The sequence below is a fragment of the Euphorbia lathyris genome, chromosome 5 (assembly GCF_963576675.1).
Source record: "Euphorbia lathyris chromosome 5, ddEupLath1.1, whole genome shotgun sequence".
NCBI classification, from domain to species: Eukaryota; Viridiplantae; Streptophyta; class Magnoliopsida; order Malpighiales; family Euphorbiaceae; genus Euphorbia; species Euphorbia lathyris.
The window spans coordinates 56,865,925-56,885,834 of NC_088914.1; the positions used below are offsets into that span (position 1 = coordinate 56,865,925).

Sequence of the window (19,910 nt, forward strand, 5' to 3'; positions counted from 1 at the left end):
CAATTCATTTTTCGAATTAAATTATTCACGGTATATACATATTTAACCCCATTCTCACTACTTATGTTCACTAGAATATATATATACGATTTTAATTTATTTATTTAAAGAATTTGTTACTAACGGAACTCATTTTACTCCATAAACGACTCTTTTTACCAAACCAATTCAACCAAGGTTTAAACCATTTTGTTTTACCATAGGATATAATTTCAAAATTTTAAATTCTAAAACTACTCATTCTATCAAATATACCCGATTATATTCAAAATCATCCCAACGTGCTAAAATGACCCATATATATACATATTGACTCATAAACGAATCAAATTCCAAGTCTAACCCGACTATTTTTTTTATCACTGAACCGTTTTTATCAAACGAATTAACCAAGTCTAATACGACTCTTTTACAAAACGAATTAACCCAAGGTCTAACACGCCTCTTTTACCAAAGAACCGTTTTTATTAAAATTTTGTAGTCCCACATTAATAATAATGCATTTAAGATAAATTTTCAGCATCCTACCTTTTACTAATAATATCATTTTGAAACTATAATATAAATAAATAATTGTTTATAGTCCTTTTGCTTAATAATAATATTTTTCTTTATAGTACTTAATTATGTGAAACTACTTATATTGTAATTATATAAGCACAAGAAATGTTGCCTGTTTCTCATTTTTTTCTACTCGTGAAAACTACTCTCCAAAATTCTTAATAAGCTGACTCGGATTAAAAAGGATACTTAATTTCAAGACAAACATAGTATTTTGCAGCTAGCATCAGATCCAAACACAAGAATAACTCACAACCAAGAACCAACTCAATTACTGTAACAACTCATGTTATTAAACAAAGAAAACCATGTTCCTAATCTGAAAGAACTCAGACAATAATAACATATATCATATATCAGGAAACTATGTCAGTATAAATATCAGAACATGAGAAATCAAGAACAGGAACCTAAATACAATTTTACCTTTGAACACCGTAGTGCATGTTCAATTCGAACCACTAGGAGTTCCGAGAAAAACCCCGTGAAAGACTTCGGATCTCCACCGCCGTATACAAGCACGGAATTAAACCCCACAAAGATTTAAGAAGATTGGGTTTTATAAAAAAAAATGAATGATCCTTTAGCACCACCAAGAATCCTCTTAAGAAGAAAAGCAAGAAGGATATGAATTTTCTTCCTCTTGTAATTCATGGTTTCTAATATTTATCTTTTTTTTATACCTCTCCCAGACAACCTTTGAAAAACTTCCCTATCTCTCCTTTTTAATCATTTTCTAAAAATGATTTTTTTACTTCCATGAAGATGTTTTCATAAGGGACACATGCTATAATATTGATTTCTTAAATGACACATGCCATAACATTTCATCTTTTAATGACACATGTTAGATCATTGATTTCTTAAATGACACATGCCATCTACTTGGCACAATATAAAATTTATACCATATATATATGTAGAATAAATTTAATCTTAAGTGACACATGCACATTATATAAATTTATATTATATACATGAAAAATAAAAATTCATAAAATAAATTTTGCATTATAAAATATAATGAATACATAAAAAAATTCAGGACATTATGCTTCTACTAAAACGAAAGTTGTCGTTTATTTTTTTTTATTTTACTTTGACATTTCTAAAATCTTACCTAATACAATTTACCAATACAATATAGTAATCATCCAAATTTATAAATTCCAAATTGATCTTATGACTTTAAATAATTGATATAACTCTTGATATAGAAATAACTCTCAATATACACTTTTAACACCTAACTAGTTAATCAATGATTTTGAAAATATTATATAGTCTAATCTCACATCATAAATAATATTTTTGGATACGAACGTGATAATTCTCTCCTCCTTAAGAAATTTTGTCCTTAAAATTCCTAAATCTTATACTCAATCTCATCTATTTTAAATCCCAAATTTTCTTTTTCAAATCTCTGTAAATTGAATAGTCAATTAAATTGAATAGTCAAATATACCCATTCATCGTTCATCAACATCTTTCAAAATATCATTTCAACAAAGCATTTCTTTAAAAACATGATATTTTAATCAGTTTAACATATGTATCCATCAGAAAGTATCCCCTTTATCATATCTCTAATCATATTCATGCTCGAGATGTCTCATAACATTGCTTATCCCCGTATGGTCTTACCCAACACTTCTTTGCCATACCCGGTAGGTCTTTCAACGGTGTACACATGCCATGTCCCTCACTGAACATGGTCTTCAAATATCAAAACCACCGGTCCGGACTACTCCCGATGGATACTAAACATTTTGTTATTAAAATACCAAATATCCAACCAAACTTTGATTTATATAAATGTTTCCATGAAAGTAGCAATTTAATCAAAATTCCATAAACACCATCAAATTCAAACATATTCAAAACATAATGATCATTATATTAACACCTTACTAAAACCAAACTTCAAATCAAATTTCAATATTGTATCCATCACCGAGTATCCCCTCATATATCGATCCATAACACATAAACATATTCGAGACATCTCTTTAACATTGCCTAATCCCGTATTGGTCTTACCCAACACTTCACCGCCTATACCTGATTAGGTCTTTAGACTGTGTACACATGCCACATTTCTCACTAAATATGGTCTTTAGATAATAAAACCCACCTATCCGGACTACTTCTGATGGATACTGAAAATACTTTCTTTCCAACTTATATACATAAGTTCTTTTCTTATAGAAAAATCTTAAAAAGTTTCCAACATTAATTCTGACATTTTCTCTTATAAAAAGTCCAACATTTCATAACCCAAAATTCAACATAAGTTTATCAAAACCAAAAACCTAAAATATATACACAAAATACTCATAAATATACTCTTTTTTTTTTCAACTTAAGCCATAAATCACAAATAAAAGTCAGTTTATGAAAATTTTGATAATTTTAATTTAACAAAGTAAATTGTAAAAGTTAAAGTTGTTCCCAATATTATACAGATAACATTTAAAACAATTTTAAATCCAAATATTCTTAGCAGCATATTTCCAATCACCGGACTAGAAACTTTTAACCAGAATAGTTAAATCGAACCGAAAACCCTACTGAATTCGGAACACTAAAGATTCTATGGAAACCCACTCTCCAAATTATTTTCCTTCCTTTTTTTTCATGCCCAATCACTATATACTTCTAAATTGAATTTTATATAAATTCTCACAAACCCCTCTTACAAATAAGAATTAAATTAGCCTTAATAATACATTTATTGTATTATAAATGAAACATAACAAACTATCAGTTTAGATTCTCCTAACCTTATAACTTCATAAAAATTTCCAAAACTTATAATGAAAACTTAAAATCAACCCATGAACTTTTATTAATATCATACCTCCATAACCCCCTAAATGTCCAAATTCTAGAAAACCTTTGGTCATATGTTTTTACTAAGGATTCAGAAAAATATTTGATATATATCATATAATTATATATTTTGTACTTTAACAAATACAATATTGATATTAAATTTAAAATTATTCTCTATTATAGTGTCAACTCCAAAATTTCATTCCAATTTCTTTATGAACTATTATCATGAATTCATATTTCTAATATACCTTAAGTTAGGTCCGAAGAATTTAACCTAGGCTCTGATACCAAAATGTCACACCCGACCCTTAACGGCATCGGGCATGAAGGGAATATATCTTAAACCAATTTCTTACCAATTCGTAAGAAACTCTATCACAAATTATCTAAATTTTATTATTTATTTGGCTTGGACTTGATAACTCTATCAAGCTTCCTACGTATCCCAAACGCAACGTCATTTAAAATTTAAAATGGGAATCAAAGCCACGTAGTTCTTCTTAGATTTTACTACACACCATTTATTTTTCATTTACCCTTGTATCTCCATAACTTACTTGAAATGATAAATTGTTTATGCAATTCATTTTTCGAATTAAATTATTCACGGTATATACTTATTTAACCCCATTCTCACTACTTATGTTCACTAGAATATATATATATACGATTTTAATTTATTTATTTAAAGAATTTGTTACTAACCGAACTCATTTTCCTCCATAAACAACTCTTTTTACCAAACCAATTCAACCAAGGTTTAAACCATTTTGTTTTACCATAGGATATAATTTCAAAATTTTAAATTCTAAAACTACTCATTCTATCAAATATACCCGATTATATTCAAAATCATCCCAACGTGCTAAAATGACCCATATATATACATATTGATTCATAAATGAATCAAATTCCAAGACTAACCCGACTATTTTTTTTATCACTGAACCGTTTTTATCAAACGAATTAACCAAGTCTAATACGACTCTTTTACAAAACGAATTAACCCAAGGTCTAACACGCCTCTTTTACCAAAGAACCGTTTTTATTAAAATTTTGTAGTCCCACATTAATAATAATGCATTTAAGATAAATTTTCAGCATCCTACCTTTTACTAATAATATCATTTTGAAACTATAATATAAATAAATAATTGTTTATAGTCCTTTTGCTTAATAACAATATTTTTCTTTATAGTACTTAATTATGTGAAACTACTTATATTGTAATTATATAAGCACAAGAAATGTTGCCTGTTTCTCATTTTTTTCTACTCGTGAAAACTACTCTCCAAAATTCTTAATAAGCTGACTCGGATTAAAAAGGATACTTAATTTCAAGACAAACATAGTATTTTGCAGCTAGCATCAGATCCAAACACAAGAATAACTCACAACCAAGAACCAACTCAATTACTGTAGCAACTCATGTTTTTAAACAAAGAAAACCATGTTCCTAATCTGAAAGAAAAAAATATCCCAGAAAATCAGTAGAGGAGGTCATCTTCCTCCTTCATCCTATTTCAATCCGAACCCCAAACAGAAAACCTCAAGAACCCGCGCTCTCGGTTCGATCAAAGAACTCAGACAATAATAACATATATCATATATCAGGAAACTATGTCAGTATAAATATCAGAACATGAGAAATCAAGAACAAGAACCTAAATACAATTTTACCTTTGAACACCGTAGTGCATGTTCAATTCGAACCACTAGGAGTTCCGAGAAAAACCCCGTGAAAGACTTCGGATCTCCACCGCCGTATACAAGCACGGAATTAAACCCCACAAAGATTTAAGAAGATTGGGTTTTATAAAAAAAATGAATGATCCTTTAGCACCACCAAGAATCCTCTTAAGAAGAAAAGCAAGAAGGATATGAATTTTCTTCCTCTTGTAATTCATGGTTTCTAATATTTATCTATTTTTTATACCTCTCCCAGACAACCTTTGAAAAACTTCCCTATCTCTCCTTTTTAATCATTTTCTAAAAATGATTTTTTTTTACTTCCATGAAGATGTTTCCATAAGTGACACATGCTATAATATTGATTTCTTAAATGACACATGCCATAACATTTCATGTTTTAATGACACATGTTAGATCATTGATTTCTTAAATGACACATGCCATCTACTTGGCATAATATAAAATTTATACCATATATATATGTAGAATAAATTTAATCTTAAGTGACACATGCACATTATATAAATTTATACTATATACATGAAAAATAAAAATTCACAAAATAAATTTTGCATTATAAAATATAATGAATATATAAAAAAATTCAGGACATTATGCTTCTACTAAAAAGAAAGTTGTCGTTTATTTTATTTTTATTTTACTTTGACATTTCTAAAATTTACCAATACAATATAGTAATCATCCAAATTTATAAATTCCAAATTGATCTTATGACTTTAAATAATTGATATAACTCTTGATATAGAAATAACTCTCAATATACACTTTTAACACCTAACTAGTTAATCAATGATTTTGAAAATATTATATAGTCTAATCTCACATCATAAATAATATTTTTGGATACGAACGTGACATTTCCACTATAGCTTGTGGGAATGAAAATAATATTTCAACTAATCGAGCAAGTTTTCCTGCATCCTTTGACTTTGGAATAGGAAAATCTGCTTATCAGGTATATAATTAATTATAATGTTCATTTTTTTTAAATCAAATATTCATTTTATTAAGATGTCATTATGTATTACTCCACGTAAGTTTAATATTTTTTTTATTGAATAGTATGAATGTCACACCCGACCCTAAAAGGCATCAGGTCTGATAGAGAGAAGTTACAAATACCTAATATAATACCATGATCGAAGGCAAACTGAACTATAACTAATTTCCTTTATTTTTGCTCTCTAATCGTTCTTTTATTCTCAAACTCCAATTCTCTCTATAATGTTATAAAATCTATATTTCTATCACAAATTTAGTCCCACCGCACGAATACGATAATTTTAACACTTGTATCTTTACTAGTCTAATCTAACAATCAAATAAACTTAAATAAATATTTTTCCTTAAATTCTCTAAATTAAAGTATCTATTTGGCTTGGACTTGATAATATACCATTATCAAGCTTCCTACGTATCCCAATATTTTCAAATAGGGAATCAAAGCCACGTAGTTCTCTAGAGTTTTAAATGATCTAATATGGTTATATTTCTCATATTCAACTTAACTTCATTATTACATTGATAAAATATTTTAATTCATGATAGAAACTATTTCTAGTAAGAACATCCTCTTATTCAATATACTTCCGCCAATCTTTAAGTAACCAATCTATTAGTTCTACCTCATTTCGATTTCCTTCAAATAATGCAAGCTCAACGACTTGCAATTTATACTGTTTAATTCTTATAGTACAGAAATCTCACATTTTCGGAATGACCCTATTTCTCCTTCCTTTTTGTTCACATATCTTATCCTTTAGAATTCTTATAATTGGCACTAAAATACCTCATATTAATTCATTTTAGAAGTCTTCTAAAACTTCCACTTTCTTATAATATAAATTCTCATCCAGCACAACCTACTTCTATCGTAATGAAATATCCATGTGACCTATTCAAACAAGCTTCTATTTTCATTAAATCATATAGTATGATCACCTTGAGGTATTACGTTTATTTTATCCATATTATTTATTTATGAATTTTATGAAATTAGCCAAACTCATTTTACCAGGCAAAACAACCTAACATGTTTAAAACAGCTCTTTTAACCAAATCAATCCAACTCAAGTTCTAAAATGACCCTTTTACCAAAAGAATCTAATTCAAACACCTAAGAAGACTCTTGTTACTATACGAATAATTTTATCAACCGATTTCCGCAAAACTCTAACACGATTTCTTTTTACCAAATGAATCTCTTAAGCCTAATATGATTTTTATCAAACAAAATAACTCAAGTCTGATATGATTTTTACCAAGTTTTATCATATGGAAAAACTCAAATCTAAAACGAGTTTTACCAAACGGAATAACTCAATTCTAAAACGATTTTTACCAAGTTTAATCATATGGAAAAACTCAAATCTAAAACGAGTTTTACCAAACGGAATATCTCAATTTTAAAACGATTTTTACCAAGTTTAATCATATAGAACAACTCAAATCTAAAACGATTTAACAAACGGAATAACTCAAATATAAAACGATTTCTATCAAACGAAACCAGTTTAAACAACAGGAACAACAATGAACCATTTTTTATCAATTTTAAATAAATGAAGAAAACAACCATTGGAAAACACATTTATCTCTAATTTGGGGAAAAATCCCAACTAGCTCAAATCTGCAGAATAAATTTTAAAACCAGTCTAGGAGGTCATCTTCCTCCTCCTTCCTATTTTAATCCGAACGCCAAACGGAACAACCACATACCAAGAATTCAGAGAATAATAACATAGTAGGCAACTATAAGCAAAGATCTTAGAAAAGAAGAAATAATAGAACTCGCGAATGGAGACAATTTACCTTTGGAAATCATGTTGCATGTTCTAATCGGACCATTAGGAGTCCCGAGGATATAACCGATAACCATTAACCCTTTGGGAGGGTTGGAACCTCTGCTAAACCCCGCCGGAAGTGTAAATCGGAGTAAGTTGCTCCGTTTTCCCTAAGTGAAATAGTCTGAAAGTTCTTCAAAGTAAGAGAACCTTGAGCGAAAACCTCAGAAAACCGTTCGGCAATGGTGAGAGAAAGACAGATTCAAATGCCAGTGACCACAAAAACCAATAACCTGGTTGTTCTATAAGCATCAATGGAGAATATGGAAATGAGTGGGAAGGGTCTCCTAAAAATGAAAGATTTTTCTTTTTCCGTTGAGATAGATGAACGGTCCCTTTCTTAGAGAGAGAAACTCCTTTCTTTTTATTTTCCCCCAAATTCCTAAATGCACCCCTTTCTGTTGGGCTTGGCCCAATTAGAATTTATAAAATTAGCCCACTCATATGCCTTTAAATTTTCTCAAGTGAAAAACATCCCACATTGCTTTCAAAGCACTTGGTGGAGATGTTTATAAGGAAGGTCCTCACATGCTTGGGGTGTGCCCCAAGGGATACCCACTTTTGTGAAAGGGTGAGGACCTATCTCTTTGGTTGACCACACACGCGTGCGCGCCGTCCGTCCGACCGAACCGAACCAGGCCGGGTTGGGTTGGTGTGGTGTGGTGTGAACAATATAATTTTTTATTGTCTCTCTTCTTCTGAACGTGTCTTCTCCAAACCCAGTCTTCTTGATTTTCCTCCTTCACCTTCTCCATGAAATCAGAGCTCAACAGCTCTTTTTTCCTGTATAAATAGGTGAGACTGGCATACAGAAAATACAATTGAATTCATTCTTTCTTCTTTTCGATTACAAAAACTGAGCAAGTTACAGAGTGTATTACAGAAACGATTTTTGTACGGTGCAATACAAAATCGTAATTAAGAGGGCTGTTTTATCCTGGAGGCGACCGAAGTTTATACTGTTTGCTAATTTCCGGCAGTTCCGCGAACGCCTTAAAGAAAGCGACATTGTCCGCGACTCTGCCCATTTAATTTTTGTTCGGTCCTATTTTCTGAGTTCGTGCAACAACAATTTTAAGACGATTCAATCACTGCTAATGGCTACCGAACAATCAAATGGGATTGCTGAGATCAACAAACCATTCCGGTTTGAAGGAGCTCATTTCCGAAGATGGAGACAGAAGATGCTGTTCTACCTCACAACAAAGAAGGTAGCTTCTGTTCTAACTTCTGAAAAACCAATTGTTCCTGAAGATGGTGATGAGGCAGATGTTTGTGCTGCTGTTCGTGCTGCTGAAAGATGGACATAAAATGATTTTCTGTGCAAAAACTATATTCTCAATGGGCTGACAGATGATCTGTATGATTATTACACTGCTGAAGAAAAATCTGCCAAAGAAATATGGGAAGCACTGCAGAGGAAATATGGCACTGAGGAGGCCGGATCAAAAAAGTACGCTGTAAGCCGCTACCTCAAATTCCAGATGACTGATGACAAGTCAGTGGAAATTCAATCTCATGAATTACAGAAGATAGCACATGAAATTATTTCAGAAGGTATGCCTTTAAACGATCAATTTCAAGTTGCTATCATTATTGATAAATTGCCTCCTTCGTGGAAAGATTTTAAAAATATTTTGAGGCACAAAACAAAAGAATTTTCGATGGAAAGTTTGATTACTCGCCTCCGAATTGAGGAGGAAGCTCGAAAACAAGATTTAAAAGAGGAAGTGCTTATTGTTTCTAATAGAACTAAAAGGTCCACTGCGGTTCTGAAACCCACTCAAAAGAATTTTAAGAATCAGAACCGCAAACCAATCCAAAACCGCAACACCCGAGTTAATTTGAATTGGAACCCTCAAAGGAACCAAAATAGGCCACAACAACAACCACCTAGAAATGATGCTGCTTTCCTATGATTTAACTGTGGGAAACCAGGTCATATGACACGTAAGTGCAGGAACAGGCCAAACACTACTCCTAGTGTTAACCCAACTGAAGAGCAACATAACTTTGTTGCTATGATTTCTGAGATCAACCTCATAGGTGGATCAGATGGGTGGTGGGTAGACACTGGTGCTTCTCGCCATGTTTGCTATGATAGAAGTATGTTCAAAACATATAGTGATGTGACCGAAGATAAGAAAGTGTTATTGGGTGATTCCCATACCACTATTGTTGCTGGAATTGGTAGTGTGGAATTGAACTTCACATATGGAAAAACCTTAACTTTGAAAGATGTGATGCATACTCTAGAAATGAGGAAAAATTTGGTTTCGGGCTATCTTCTCAACAAGGCTGGTTTTACTCAGACTATAGGAGCAGATTTATTTACTTTGACTAAGAACAATGTATTTGTAGGAAAAGGTTATGCTACTGAAGGCATGTTTAAGTTGAATGTTGAGGTTAATAAAGTGAATGCTTCTGTTTACTCCTTGTGTACTTTTAATGTTTGGCATGCTCGTTTTTGTCATGTTAATAAGCGTATCATTAAAAATATGAGTAACTTAGGATTAATTCCAAAATTGAATTTGAATGAATTTCTTAAATGTGATTATTGTAGTCAGGCAAAAATCACAAAAACACCTCATAAATCTGTTGTTAGGGATTCTGAACCTCTAGATTTAATTCATTCAGATATATGTGAATTAGATGGAAAGTTGACTAGAAATGACAAACGGTACTTTATAACCTTTATGATGATTGTTCTGACTTTACTTTTGTTTATCTTATGAAAAATAAAAGTGAAGCGTTTGACATGTTTAAGTTGTTCATAGTTGAAATAGAAAATCAATACAATAGGAAAGTCAAGAGACTTCGTAGCAATAGAGGCACAGAATATGGTTCTAGCCTGTTTATTGATTTCTATAAAACACATGGCATTATACATGAAACCACAACACCTTACTCACCAGAAATGAATGGAAAGGCTGAAAGGAAAAATAGGACACTTACCGAATCTGTAGTAGCTATTATGCTTAGTTCAGGTGCTGCCTCACATTGGTGGGGAGAAATCCTTTTGACTGTTTGCTATGTGCTAAACAGGGTCCCTAAATCCAGAAGCAAAATCTCTCCTTATGAGATCTTGAAAAATAAAACACCTAGTCTTTCATATTTTAGAACTTGGGGTTGTTTGGCTTATGTTAGGATTCCTGACCCTAAGAGAGTCAAACTTGCTAGTAGGGCTTATGAATGTGTGTTTATTGGATATGCTGTGAATAGCAAAGCATATAGGTTCTATGATTTGAATGCAAAAGTCATCTTGGAGTCAAATGATGATGACTTTTATGAAGATAGGTTTCCTTTTAAATTAAGAAATAGTGGGGGTGCATCATCGAGTAGCATACCTGCTACTAGACCTATAGTACAAAAAGAGATTGAGGAATCTGAACCTAGGAGAAGTAAGAGACCTAGAGTATCTAAAGACTTTGGTTCTGACTTTTACGCTTTCATAGTAGAAGAGGATCCACTTACTATACAAGAAGCCTTAACCTCATTAGATGTTGATTTATGGCAAGAAGCCATTAATGATGAAATGGACTCACTTGAGTCAAACCAAACTTGACACTTAGTAGACTTACCACCAGGTTGTAAACCAATAGGTTGTAAATGGATCCTTAAGAAGAAACTGAATCCATTCAAGAATAAGACTAAGTATATCCTTCTATTTTCAGTTCAAAATTTTCCATTTTACTCCACAAAGGTTAACCCAATATTCAATTTGTAGTTAAAAGTTTATGAAGATCTACTGATGATCCTTGTATCTAAAATAGAATTCATGTAACTTCCTTTTGTCTTCAAAGAGGTTTTTAGCAGATTAAAGAATAAGTGTAACTTGTGATAATGCAATATTTTGAAGGCTGCAGCTAGAATAGCTACATGCAAGAATGGAGGTCCTCAGACAGAATTAAGTGAAAACTTCTGCTCTGCTAAGATGCAGAGAATAACAACTCCTCAGCATCTTAATATTCAGCAGAAAGAGCAGTGTTCTCATACAATGATACAACAGATAAAGCAACTCCTCAGCATCTTAATATCCTTGAAGGACATAATCGTCTCACCTGGATCCCATATCTTGTCTCTCAATAACAAGATAAATGGCTGCAATACTAATTTCAGTCATTTAACCAAATAACCTTTTTGAAAAAAAAAAAAAAAAAAAAAAAAAAAAAAACCTCTACTAAGGATCCTATGGGATGCATGGATTGTAAATGATGTATGTAGGACTTAGGACTCAAGACAAACAAAACTGATAGCCAAATTATCAATAACCTGTTCTTTCCAATTAAAGCTTAGCTACTAATAATTATTTAATCCTTTTCAGGTTAGAAATTGATATAATAACCATAGGTGTCAAATCGAAATCCTCATTTTGTGACTAGTGAATCGTAAGATTCGGTTCAAATTCATAATATTATAAAAAATAAAATATTTAACATGTTGAACTCGAATTATTATCGAATATTAGCCTAGAAATGCAATTTTAATTCCAATAAAGAAATCATATCAACTAAGTACTTAAAATTCAAATCTAATGCAAATGCAATCCTAATAAAACCAATTTATAAATCAGATTTTGTATAATAACTTAATGGAGATGGCGATGTAGAGTCTGAGTTTCTGACTCTGTTTTTTTGCCTTGTTGTCAACTTGATAATGATGGCATGGAACTAGTTTGAGTTGATAACTTGATAAATAACAATCGGACTAGAAGAGGGTGGGTTTAGTAGTTAGTGTTGTTGAAAGTTTTGATGAACGGTGATGAAGATCCGGCTCAAAATAGAGCTGAATCGAATCGTACGATTTGAATTGCGAATCGTAAGCTTCAGTTATGATTTAGATTCTCCCTATAGATCTAGCTCGAAATAAAGCTGAATCGAATAGTACGATTCAAATCGTGAATTGTAGGATTCTAATAACAGTGATAATAACACATTTCATGTAAGATTGAGTTGTTAATACACGTACCAAATTATCAAAGCTGCAGATAGTGCTTCTACACAAGATAGCTCACACTGTCGGCCATAATTTACTGGATTTGCTGCGACAAGCCATGGTACTGGAATGCACAATAAATTTTCCAATTTATGAGAAAGCAGTTCAATGGGCATCAGTATGTGTATATATAACTATATGTAAACGACTTAGTTAATATACTCCCTGTTATTAAATAGACATAATAAAGAGACTGTTATTAGATAAGCACAATAAAAAGTTTATCTACATTGATGTTTATATACAATAAGGATCATTGGAAACAGAAGTGAAGCACAAAATGCACAACAAATAATCAGAAAACCCTCATGTTATACCTTTACAAGATACATATGCACAAACATAGAGTAAACTGCAATGGGCATACACACTTATGGGGAAAAAAATTTACTTTCAAAGGTATTATTCAAAGACAAATTAGAGTTCGTACACAAGCGAGGAGCAGGACACCGCAGTTTCACAAATGGAACATCACTCAAACGAGCCCAAGAACAATCCACAACAGCTAATCCTCTCATCTTTATCAAGCTATAATCATCTTTAGAGACACATTGACTCCCAACAGGACTGCCAATAGAGAAGCACAGAAGCTTATAAGAATAAAAAATGATGTACCAATCCTAACATAAGCTATGGAGAACTTTTCAGGAATAAGATATAGTAAGAAGTCCCCACAAACTGCATCTTTCACGTGGTTGCTAGTTTCTCAAGATTTCAGTTGAATAAAATCAACCATGCCTTATATTGCTTTCTCTCTATCAGGTTAATGCCACTGCAGCATCATCTTAAAATTAAAAAACAGAGACATCTAAGTCACAGTCAATTAACTGAATGCTTTTGGGTTCAATGCATCCAACAAATAGATGGAATCCAGGGCATGTGTGAACAAAGTAACTAAAAAAAAAAAACACTTGAAAACATATGGAAGGATGAGCCATTTGCAGAAAAAACATCAGATGATTCGAAGGTACTGAGAAACTGCAGCTGCTGTTACCTTAAAGCAATACCTCCAAAGCCACTATTGACACGCAACTCCTGCACAAAGTCATTTGATAATTTCAATAATGGCACAAAAGTAATCTATCTAACAAAATTGGAAGTGTTTCATGCAAAACCTGTCCAACAAAATGTAAATGAACTGATCCATCAAAATTAAGAGCGACTATATTTTGACTAATTAGTATTTTACCAAATTAGCTGGTCAAACATCCTGCAGTCTAAAGTTCAGGACTGCAAATGATGACCTGTGACCTTAAACACATAAGTGATATCAGCTAGTATGTTTTAGTAACTGAAGCAGCAAAAGTACATATTGGACCGCATTGGCATTTATTCTTATAGAGAAATGGACCATTAACTTTCCATTAGTGAGATTACTAGATTGACCAGCACAAAAGTCACTGCAGTAACACTATTTTGACCCTCTTGCACCTTATTTCTTTCAATAGGTGAGTAAGGTTATATTTTTCCAGGACTGTTTTTAGAAAAAAAAAATACGTTTGTCTTCATAGAACTACTTCCTACGTACAAACGATCTATATCCTACTCTGAGTTGCTGCTATCTCCACAGTTCATTTCAGCCCTCCCTCGCCACCCAGTTAAATGAAAAGGAAAGAAAAGGAAAGGAAAAGTAAAAATATAGATTATGCATTGAATTGCCATCATATAATTTTACTAGCACAAGTTCTGTAAATTGATAACAATTGAAGTTATTATGGGTATATTCTCTAGCTTTTTAAGCATTTCAAATAGCTTAATTCAGGATCACATAATAGTGGTACAAAAATTGGTCATATTGATATGGTGAAACAAGACAAACTTCAATTAAGAATAGTGAACTGAAATATAAATAGGAAAAATTCAACAGATACTTTCTTTCAACAAATTAAATCTTGCAAGCTTACTCCCTGTGCACTTTTTTGCATCACACTGTCCAAAGTCCTGAACAACAGGGAATAATCAATTAGACTCGGTGCTACAATCCAAAATCAATTAGAGGAAAGTAGTAATCAAATTAGCAGTAGGAGACTAGGAACAGTAAAATTGAAGTTGCACTTGATCATTCAAATTCATCAAGCAATGGATATCGCTAACAAAATGAAATAATATTGGACGCAAGCGGACATCAACGGATGGTGATAGAACATAGAGAGAGGAAAAATAGAAAGATGCATACCCACATAGCAAGCTGAACTGCGGGAGAGGAAGTAGTATTCTCTTCAGGAACTGTACACCACAATTCATTTATTAGGAAAAAGAATGAGAAATTTATTTCATAGAAACCAAACCACTTAGAAAGACAGGAGCATTGAAATAATACCTTGATCAGAAGGCAGAGACTCATCTTCCCTGCAAACGCAGAGCCGTGAAGCATTATAGATGAAGAATAAAACCATTACAGCTGAAGAATAAAATCATTACAGATATACGAATTTTATGCTAGAAAACTGGAATTACCTATCAAGTTGATTGGTTCTGCTGAATTGGCCACGATGTGAAATGTGGGATTTTGATCGCCTGGGTTTGTTATGTCCCATTATATATTAGTATAGCAGCGAGAGAAGCTGAGGTAAGGTTTTCTGCGCAGAATTTTTGCTTCAGATAATAGTGGAGTTAGAATTGTTTTGCTCAGAATTGGAACAGCAACCAATTTCCATCTCAGACCTTGGCGACTGCAACTGCCGAGTAGGGTTTGTTTACACACGTGCATCTCGGAAGCTGTTTCTTTTGGGTAAATTACATTCATATAACCCTTATAATTTGCTTTACTTTCATTATGACACGTTAACTTCTAAAATCAACGTTATAACTCAAGTTCACTTCACTAACAGCAAGTCTAATGATGGTTATAAAAGTGTTACTTCCATCAATTTGAAATACCTAACCATGATTAGTTGTTACATTGATGTTACAAAAAAAATAAAAAAAGTAAGTTACTATATATAGTAACAAAGAAAAAAGAAGGATTAAAATTGCAATAAAACATTAAAAAGAGAGAGTCATAGCCACACATGGTATATCTACACCTCATATGGTGTGTGTATCACACGCGCCATATAAGGCGTATGATATGCCATGTGTCACGATGTCAGGTCTGAACCGCACCAAAACCTCGTATGGTGCCAAGACTTTCCCCAAGTCTCGTTCAACCAACTCCTACTAAAAGGGTCTATCCCTTTTTAAGTGTCCCATCGGTATTTCGTTCTGGAGAGACTCACTATGTTCAAACCTCACTTTATAATGGGCATGCATTATGGGCTATCTGGGAGCCTCATTATGTCCATAGAGATTCCCTCTATGGAGACATTTGTCTCCATTCACGAATGATATATGCTCGACTCTCTTGTCCTTAGTTGACGAGGGTGGATCATTTAAACTAGTACATACAACTAACCTAGGGAGCGAGGGAGATCCAACGCCAGATGTAGTCCTTGTCCCCTATAGTGTTTCTTATACCAACTCGACCTCCTCCATTAGCGTATGTCGATATGCTCCATCCTCTACTTCATGTCGAAGCCTTCTTGTAGCCTTATCAATGCTTGGAGTTAAGTTTGTCTATAGCCAAACTCCCTCACAATGAGCATCAGCGTCCCCGTTGATGCCCCCTTTACACTTTCCCACACTATGAGGATCAACGTCCCCGTTGATTGGGCTCGCCTTCTTTGGAAAAAGATTTACTTCCTACTCGAATGCTAACGAGGTTCCACCAAGTTGTCTGTACTCTTGTTTCCCAAATTGATCTCCACTCGCACCTGAACTCTGCTTGAGTTTCCACGATGTCTTGTCTTTGGAAATGGTTTCAAATTCAACCATCATTCCGCTTTTTCTGCAATTTGCAACTTTAACGTCTTCGATCGAAGAACTTTTCTTACGCTGCTATTGTAAACCCACTCCTCAACAATAGCAAGAGTACTTTTTCAAACTTTTTGAAATCTTGAAAAATTCTTTTCTATTATGAAGGATCTTCATTCGAGTCTTCTTACTCTAAGGATCTTCATCTGAGTCTTCTTTCTCTATCCATCTTAATCTATTTTACTCTTTAATATATCTACCATAATATACCATAAGGGGGTCAATATAGGACCCATTTCCTCCCATGTACTATCCCCCACTTGAGGGATCGTCATCCTCGGCGGTCGGGAGAAATGGTTTGGTGCATTGATAAAAACCATTGATGTCGACTTGCCAAACAAAACCTTCAAAAACTTTGATCGTCTGATATTTGCTCCAATTTCTGCTTGTTCACATTCTCATTGCTTTGACCTTTGCTTTCTCTTTCAAATTTGCACCTCACAAATGGAACAAAAAGAAATATCATAGTATTCATAATATAAAAATGTGAATGTTGGTATCCAAATACATTTAATGCAAATTGTACCAACATTCACAATGGAAACAAAACCTCAAGAAAATAATATCTCGGTCATTATTCAAAACATAATGGTAAGAATTCTTACACCATTGATCAAGTATTTAAATACGTGGATTTACCGAACTTCTGATGTTGATGAAAAGTCGCTAGATAGAACCCGTTAAACTAGTTGTTCAGCCAACAGCCAGTTGTTTCCACTCGCCATCTTTTGATTTTGTTCATATGACTGGATCTTTTTAGTTTTCCGCCGCAAAGGTTGACGAGGAAACACAAGGTCTTTTTGGTCTTGTCTTTCCCAAGGTTCAAGCATTGTTTCATTTCTTGCCTCCTTTGGTCTCTGACTTCTGTCTCTACTTTCTGCCTTGGGTTTCTTCCCTTTCTCCCTCAAAGTGAGTTTAAAGTTGAAGTTGAAACCCAAAACTAAAAAAGAACCCTGGGGTTTTACCATCGATGGTTTTGAAATCTACCTCCATCAAATTGGATCAAGCTCTTGTTTCACCGATTGTTGCCTTCATAGGATCTGATAGGGTCTCTTGGTTTTCTCACGTTTTAGCTCACTAGTAGAATGCCTCTTATTTGGTTGGACATGTCCACAGTTTGATAAAACCATTGGTTGTTGACTTGTTAATCGTCATTCTCATTTTATCACTGCTCGTGTCTGACTCGACTTTTCAAAATCAAAAGATCGATTAGTTTGTTTAAAAAATTAAATGATTTCGAATCACCTGCCACTATTTCGATTCATCTTAGTCTATGTTTGGACAAACTCTTTGTTTTGTTAGTTCGTGCACCCTTCGTTCCTCTAGTGGAATCTGTTAGGGATTCTATCCAGTTAATCAATTATAGCACAGTGGAATTGCGATTAAAAATGTATTTAGAATCTTTTGAGTTTGATCTTTGTTCGTTAACTATTGATTGAATAAAGCCGTTTTAATTCACTAAGGAATAAAATTTACCTGTTTTGTCTCTTCTAAACACTATTGTAGAATCCATAAAGTAGTCGATCTCCAAAATCAGATGCACAAACAACTATCCAGATAGAACCGATGCTAGTCGAAGAACGAAACAGTAGTAGGGAGAATAATTGAGTTGGCCGAATATACCTATTAGCAATATGGGGGTCGAAAATTCTATTGTTTGGTTAGAAGAATTAGGGTAAATTGGTTAATTACAAATCTAATCCAATTCTAATCTAATTACATAAACTAATATTGTTCTCGCGCGGCCGATTAAATTTTTGTATAAAAATTTAACATTTTAATATTTTTTATTTATATATCATTTGCATACAATTATAATAATTTTTTGTTTTAAAATAATTTAAATTTACAAAACACAAAGATTATTTTAAAAAGTAACTTTGTATAATTTTTTGTTCTTCCAAAAAAATAATTAACTATAAATTTAATATATGTGTAACAATTTTATTGAAAATAATATATTTTATTAATTTATACTATATATAATAGCGGAAGCAGAGAGAACTTACAAGAAGTGTTTTAGAGGGTTTTTGGCTTAGTTGGCATCGTAGAAGCAAAAAGAATAAATGAGTTAATGAGTTTTAATTATCTCTATATCGTTGATACTATATTAACACATTATTTATTGTCAATTACTAGCTCATTAATTAAAATAGTAAAAGAAAGTAAGAGTTACAAGAAGATGAAAAAAACACAAAACGGAGGAAATTCAAAAGTCTTACAGGAAATTATATGTTTCCAAAGGTAATTATTCGATTTTTTTCATATGTAGTAGTTATTTTATTCTCAATTATGTTGTTCCATACCTCTCGTTGCCTTATCCATGTTTTTTTTGTCTTTTTTTTCAAAATGACTAAATAAAGATTTTATATATTTTTTTTATAAATTGCTAAGTGTAATCGTTTCGATTGTTTACTCTAACTAAAATTTGGATTTTCGGCTTTATATGAACTCAATTGTTAGGTTTAATTAGACCAGTTCATGGGCTGGGCTAGTGTCACACCCGACCCAAAACGGCATCGGGTATGAACGGAAAACAGGATAACAAACGTCTATCGGTCTGAAACACGAATCCATTTTCTAATAGATAAAAATTCATTCGGACTACCTAAAGTTTTATTAATTGTTTGGCTTGGACTCGATAATTCTATCGAGCTTCCTACGTATCCCGAACATCTTTTAATTATTTAAACCGGGAATCAAAGCCACGTAGTTCTACCTGTTTTTAGGTAGTGAGATTAACTTATCGACTCGTTGATTGACACGCTAATGATTTAATTGTATAATTCACTTTATTACTATATATATCATTTTATCAAAACGAATCAAATTGAATAAACGGATCAAATTGAATAAGCGTTTTATCAAACCAACGTTTTACCAAACCAATTCGTAAGCAAACAAACCTTTTACCCAAAACCAACTTATATTCGAAAATATAAAACCTTATATCCAAATCAGCTCATATCCGAAAACATAAAACCTTATATCCAAATCAACTCATATCCGAAAACATAAAACCCTATATCCAAATCAACTCATATCCGAAAACATAAAACCTTATATACATTCTAGAGTTTCTCCCCTTATGTATCAATCCATAACCAC

General features: G+C 32.6%; 1 protein-coding gene across 2 annotated transcripts; it reads right to left on the minus strand.

Annotated features, from left to right (window-relative positions):
* Positions 1–10,869: 10,869 nt before the first annotated feature.
* On the minus strand, positions 10,870–15,659 carry LOC136228904 (uncharacterized). 2 transcript variants are annotated; one of them, XM_066017401.1, is made up of 8 exons: positions 15,408–15,659; positions 15,271–15,299; positions 15,127–15,176; positions 14,824–14,891; positions 13,945–13,983; positions 13,381–13,517; positions 12,924–13,014; positions 10,870–11,005 (listed from the first exon to the last, which is right to left on the minus strand). In XM_066017401.1, exons 1-8 carry the CDS (start codon positions 15,485–15,487, stop codon positions 10,993–10,995), a joined length of 507 nt encoding a protein of 168 aa, XP_065873473.1. In that variant the 5' UTR covers positions 15,488–15,659; the 3' UTR covers positions 10,870–10,992. The 2 variants fall into 2 exon arrangements, with proteins under 2 accessions (XP_065873473.1, XP_065873472.1); XM_066017400.1 differs by lacking the exon at positions 10,870–11,005 and adding an exon at positions 11,607–12,056.
* Positions 15,660–19,910: the final 4,251 nt, after the last annotated feature.

Coding starts and splice junctions, on each gene's coding strand:
- LOC136228904 (XM_066017400.1), bottom strand. CDS start 15,487: ATGGGACATAACAAACCCAGGCGATCAAAATCCCACATTTCACATCGT. Junction 15,177..15,270: donor GTCTCTGCCTTCTGATCAAG/GTATTATTTCAA, acceptor TGTGGTGTACAG/TTCCTGAAGAGAATACTACT. Junction 13,015..13,380: donor GTGTCCTGCTCCTCGCTTGT/GTACGAACTCTA, acceptor TGTGCATTCCAG/TACCATGGCTTGTCGCAGCA.